Source organism: Montipora capricornis, chromosome 6 (assembly GCF_036669925.1).
Source record: "Montipora capricornis isolate CH-2021 chromosome 6, ASM3666992v2, whole genome shotgun sequence".
Lineage (NCBI taxonomy): Eukaryota > Metazoa > Cnidaria > Anthozoa > Scleractinia > Acroporidae > Montipora > Montipora capricornis.
This window is the reverse complement of record NC_090888.1, coordinates 63895602-63901601: the sequence shown is the minus strand read 5'-3', so window position 1 is coordinate 63901601 and position 6000 is coordinate 63895602. Positions and strand designations below refer to the sequence as shown.

Sequence of the window (6000 nt, the reverse complement as noted above, 5' to 3'; positions counted from 1 at the left end):
ACTAAATATCTGGGATTCTAGCGATGAAGATTTTAAAAGCTGTCGAGGCAGTGAAACTGAAGAGACACTCTTGTGCTACCTCGTGTGGTCCATTTATCGGTACAGTCTCCGCCGTTCACATTCATTTTTAACTCGTTAAAAGAAAAAACTAAAAACATGGCGTATAGAACTAGAGGGCACGGATTATCTGCAGAATGCCAGAGGAAGGTAAAGCATGAAATTATTTTAGACAAAGCGATAGAGGAAACGAGTTCATTAATTAAACCAGCACTACCCAATCATAGACAACTCTTGAATTCAGTCTTGCAAATCATATGTTTTAGCCAACAATATCCTGATCATGGGTTAATATTTCGGAAATGTTTTACTCATTCTATTTGTTTTTTGTATCTAACTTTAAACGTCAAAAACCAATTGATTAGAGAAAGTTTCCAAATGTACAAAGTTAATTGAGGTCGTAAAATTTCGACAGATTACAGAGTCGCGCACCAACAACATCTGGAGGTAATAACTTCCCAATAACCCTATGATTCTAATCATTTTTGCACTGAAAATCGTTTGATAGGTTTTCTTACGTGTCGAAGGATGACTAATTTCAATTTTGCACCAAAGCGCCCTGACTAGTTAAAAACATACATTGGACAAAAAGACCCGTAAGACTTTTGAAGTGAAGCAAGACTGGCTGTACGACTGTTGCTAAAGATAGTTTTTTCCAATTCTCTTTAGGCATCGCCTGGCGTCCTTTAACGAGGAAGTGAATTACTGAAGAATAAAATTTTAAAAGTGGTTTATTTAACCATACGATAGTTTCCTTGAAAAAAAGCAAATCCCTTACTGAAAACTAATACAGCTTATCAGTTCCAGTCAAAGGCATTTTTTCAAGTGCAAGGAGATTCCTTTCATATTTGTAGTCTAAGAATGTTATGTAACACGGAGGGGTCATTTTAATCGTTCTCTTCTCCCCAGTGCCGCCCTGACCCTCTGGGCCGCTGGGGATTGCACACAATCGAGGTTCTCGTTCTCAGCCTCCAGCGGCTGACCTTCACTTTGGGTTCACTATGGTAGAGTTCTCCGTATGTTGTTTTTATTTCTCATTTCTGTTTCGTATATTTCGGGGACTTTGTCAGTATGAATAGACAACCTTAAAACGTATGTTGAAGGAAATTGGTTTTTATGATTTTAGTGCTATTTTCATTGAATTCAAACTTTTCTTTGGGATTAATCTTTTTCTCGAAGCATGCACATTAATGTTCCAATGAAAGGCAACTAGTATTTGGATGCATGTTAAGTACTGCAAATTAAAGATGTCACTGACATCTTGTAGTTTTATTTCGCAGACACAAGCCAAGTACAATGAAGAAGATGAAGCACAGGTTCGAAAATGGATTGAAGCTGTCTTGGGAAGAAATGTGTTTGGAGAAAAATCGGGCGCAGACGCTGTACAGGAGGTTTTGGCCGATGGCACAGTCCTGCTTGAGTAAGGCCCCGTTTATATAGAGAAAAGTTGCCCCGGGTAGAAGAGTCACCCCCGCCTACCCGAGCTACCTGGGCGAGCCAACATTTCGTATATTTCCTTAGAAAACGCGGCGAACCGTTTACGTGAGGAAACAACAGTTGGCCCGCCTCTGAGTGTGACCCTCCTAGGCTGGTGGGAGAGGACAATTTTAAGCAATGGAGTACCTCATGGAGTACATAAAATGGTGTGCCCCTAGAAATCATGTATTGGTTACATCAGATACTTTATCTTAGCTCTGCAGGTTTTTATCAACACGGTGAAGCATTTAGATATACGTACATACCTTTATGTACTTTGAGCTTTTCAGCTCTTCGATTCAATTCGGTAAAGACTTGTTTCCATATCTCAAAATGCCCTTGGACGTGAGGTGCCTGGGGATAACATTACACCTTTATCAAAACAAAAACCAGGCATGGACGCAAGATAACACGAAAGAATTATATTGCTAATGCCCATTCTTTCCAAAATGTCCGAATAAATGGTTGCTGAAAGATTTGTGAAACCATCCATTCTGCAAACAGTTGAATCATAACAGTATGGGGCTGTTCCAGACTCCTCTACCACTTACGCCTCAATCAGCATGACACATCATTTTTCCAGCTCTGCTTATGGTAATGGCAACTTGGCTAGAATTTCACAACTTGATTATCGCAAGGCATTTGACCATAATGATCATCATCTTGTGGTTCAAAAGCTTTAATCTCTTTCAGGACTTACCAGACTGGGTAGTGGCCTGGATTATCGACTTCTTAACCAACCGCCAACAAAGAGTCAAGGTGGATGGCATTTTCTCTGATTGGGCTCCTTTCCCTGCTGGTTTCCCAGGGGACTAAAATTGGGCCGTGGCTCTATAATTATTCGTATGATAAACAGTCTTGATAGGTCTCGATAGTAATGGCATTTGGATTATGTCGACAATCAAGCGATTTGAACTTCGTATTTTTTTAAGATCCAAAATCATTCATGGTTGCCGTTTCCTGACTGGCTTCAATTTTATGAATCTTATTGTTGTACTATAGCTACTGCACCTATACACTACAGTCATTATATATGGGTTGTTGACCAAGCGTGAGGTCAAGATGGCTGGACATTGGCAGAGTTCTTTTTTTTTGCGTGTTATTTGTCTTGGTCCATAAACACGTAAAAAAAAAAAAAGTCAATATCCAGCCATCTTGACGGAATAAGCTTGGTCAATAAAGAATTTATGATATGTGATAAAACACCAAAAAATAGAGAGGTCCATCTTGCCCGCTCGGGTAGCCAATCACAGCACAGGATTTGGTTCATCTTGTCTGCTCACGGAGCTGGTCATATAATAAAGCAATATAATGCCTGGGACAAAATACAGTATGTCCCCATACATCCCAAGGCAACCTTAAATTTCAAAATGGTGGCCAATTCGTGAACTGCATTGAATTGTGGGTTCAAGTCCTGCTCAGGGTAAAAAAACCAATTTTTCGGATGAGTGTGTTGAAAGGTAAAAATGCACTGTGTGTACTTCCATTGCTCTTCAGTTACATATAGTATAGCCTTTCATTGCCTCAAAATTTCTGACTTTCAACAATTAAGTTTCCCGGATGTTTAGTCATCTTCACCAGTCTCCTTTGCATGGCTAAACCCAATATGGCGACCACATGTACTTTACTTCGTTATTTATTATTTACTTTTTGCATGTCGCCTAAACAACAGAATATACTGACAAATCAAAGCAACTCGTGTGAGTTATTTAAAAAAGTGCCTTGTGTCCTGGGACGCATTAAAATTTTGATGATGCATTTTTTTGATTTTATTTGCGTAGAAATGCATGATTTCTGCATTAACACAACCCCTGGATTTCTAAATTGCACAAAAATAAATATAGTCTTATCCTCTACCCATGAATGTGTACTTAAAATAAAAGTAATGATCAATTTCTTTCAAACTGTTATGCCCATTGATTCATCGACCAAGATGACAATATTGAACTTCTATAATCCTGTATTAGTAAGCCAAACTCATTATTAGAGATAATCAGAAAATGGAGAGCAAGAGTTTGGTCTACCTTCAAATAATAATTATTATTGTTTTTATATGACTAGTTTGCCATTAATTCTACATATTTTACCCGATCATAATTTTCTTTGAGAGTATTTGCAGAAACTTGTCTTTATCTTTTTCACTTCAGTTGTCATGTAAGTTTTATTGTATATTTTGTTCTCGTATCGCAGATTAGCCAATGAACTGTGTAAGGCAGACCCAAACCATAGCCTTGGTCCAGCCATAAAAGTCAGCACGGAGAACAAAGCTTTCAAAAAGGTATGTTAACTACATCTATCTTACAAGGGATAAAATTGTTGAGTCTGATCGCAGTTGTTTACTGTCTGATTGTAAACAGCGGAGATCAGACACAGTTTTGGTAGTACCCTTAGCTTTTAATTAAACTCAATATACGTGTACACTTTTGGGTGAATAACACAGTGGCCTAGTCCTCAACATCTGTTAAGGCCCTTAGATGCATAGATAACAAAATTAAACAAACAAAAAAGACACTGGGAACTCAGCTGCGCAATGGCTATTACAGACTCAGAAAGGTCTAAATTTTTGTAACATAGAGGGCAAAATTACTTAAATGCTGAGACAGAGGACATTTTTCATTACTGGTAAGTTTGGTAATTGTGCCAGGCAAAATTACTTTCATTATTTTCACGTAGTAAATGCTTTTAGTAGGGCTGGTTTCATTGAAAATATGTGTACATGATATTAATCCTTAATTTTACTCGGCCCCATGCAATTGCCAATACATAATATTATTAATAATAAATTAACATACGGTAAACAACTCTTACATGGAAGTTGATCCTCTTTCCCTTTTCCAGTATCAAAATTAAATTCATCATAATTCCTTCTCTCATTTTTACAATCACTTACATTTTCTGCGTTCATTTCTCTAATAGATGTCCCCAATAAGAGAGACTTTATAGAGCATAATAGACCATATTTTTTCCAGTTATTTCATTCAATATCCTTTATGCTTGGGTTTTTATTTTTTGTGGAGAAATATTAAGTTATTGAAAATTGCTTGGGACTGATGACATGATTACTGTTATTACCGTATTTACCCGTGTATAAGTCGACCTTTTATGGCCTCAAAAGAAGCTCCAAAAATCGCCCTCGACTTATACACGGGTCAAAGATTTTGAGCCAAGTTCCAGGTAAGTAATTTATTCATAATTAACATACCGGTAATAATGTTAACGTTGTCTTGGGCATAACGACGGCAGTGGACAAAAGCTGACGTAAAAGACTTCAAAATGAATGACAAAAGACTTCAAAACGAATCTAAGCAATTCCAGTTGAAACGAAAAAGGATTTGTCCAACTCTAAATGTTGAAGATACTCACAAGCACAAATATGAAATAGACACTGGAAATTTTCGTTTTCCAAAGGCATAAAGCTCTAAAAGTCATTTCTGTTTCTTCGAATAAAACACGATCGTTCAATGGCTTAGTAACCTGGCGCAATACCTCGTGTTTGCGTGCAAGCGTCGTCACTCGTGTTGAGTGAAAATGCTGGTTGGTAATGAATGTTTTTTATTCTTTATACAAACCTGGCAGATTTAAATGCTTTTGCAAACTTCGTATTGTTTGGTTTATGAGTTTTGTTTTGTTTGTCATTTGAGAAATTATAAGTCAAGGACCAATTAAACCTTGCACATTTTCACATCGTTCGCAAGTTATTTTCAAAGATTGACTCCTGCTTCTGTGATGTTGCATTGTGCTTATCCTCTAAAGCCCTTTATCCTTGAACAACGAAACAGGTGAGTTTGAGGTGTACATGTTCGATTTTCTGAGAACTTTTTTCGAAACTCAAGGACATAATGCCTGCATATACAACAGCTGTTTAACAACAAAACTATTAAGCGCTTGAGGCCCTGATTTTTTTGTGTATCCACATTTCCAGAAATCGAAGAATACAAGATTAGTGTTCCATGAACATTTAACATAGAAATTTTTGCCATCAAAAATGGGGGTCGACTTATACATGGGATCGACTTATACACGGGTAAATACAGTAACTGTGAAGATTATTCATCTAGTTGGTACATGTATTACTAAAAGAAAAAAGAATTAAATATTGTACTAGACTTATATGTTTAACTTGACGACGTTTCATCCAAAACTATCAGACTTCATCAGGTCAGTGGTGGAGTCATGACTAGTCATGCAATATGCGTGACTAGTCACATGTGACTCATGTGACTAGTCTTGTGTATTGCACGACTAGTCACGGCTCCACCATTGACCCGACAAAGTCCGGTGGTTTTGGACAAAATGTCGTCAAGTTAAACATATAAATCTAGTGCAAGATTTAATTCTTTTTTCTTTTATTACTGTTATTAATAGGTGACTTTGTGGTTGTAGTTTCATATTTCTCAAAGCAGTTCAATTTTGATTTTTACTTGTCTAACAGTTATTATTGTAATCTGAAATGAAGGAAAAATCTAC

At 37.1% G+C, this 6000-nt stretch overlaps 1 protein-coding gene across 1 annotated transcript in view; it reads left to right on the top strand.

Moving 5' to 3' along the window:
* The first annotated feature begins 51 nt into the window (after window positions 1-51).
* LOC138054286 (uncharacterized) overlaps window positions 52-6000 on the top strand; it is a 28171-nt gene continuing 22222 nt past the window's right edge. The window contains exons 1-3 of the mRNA XM_068900760.1: window positions 52-207; window positions 1338-1477; window positions 3724-3811. Coding sequence (XP_068756861.1) covers window positions 157-207; window positions 1338-1477; window positions 3724-3811 — 279 coding nt within the window. The 5' untranslated portion in view covers window positions 52-156. The remainder of the gene's footprint in view (window positions 208-1337; window positions 1478-3723; window positions 3812-6000) is intronic.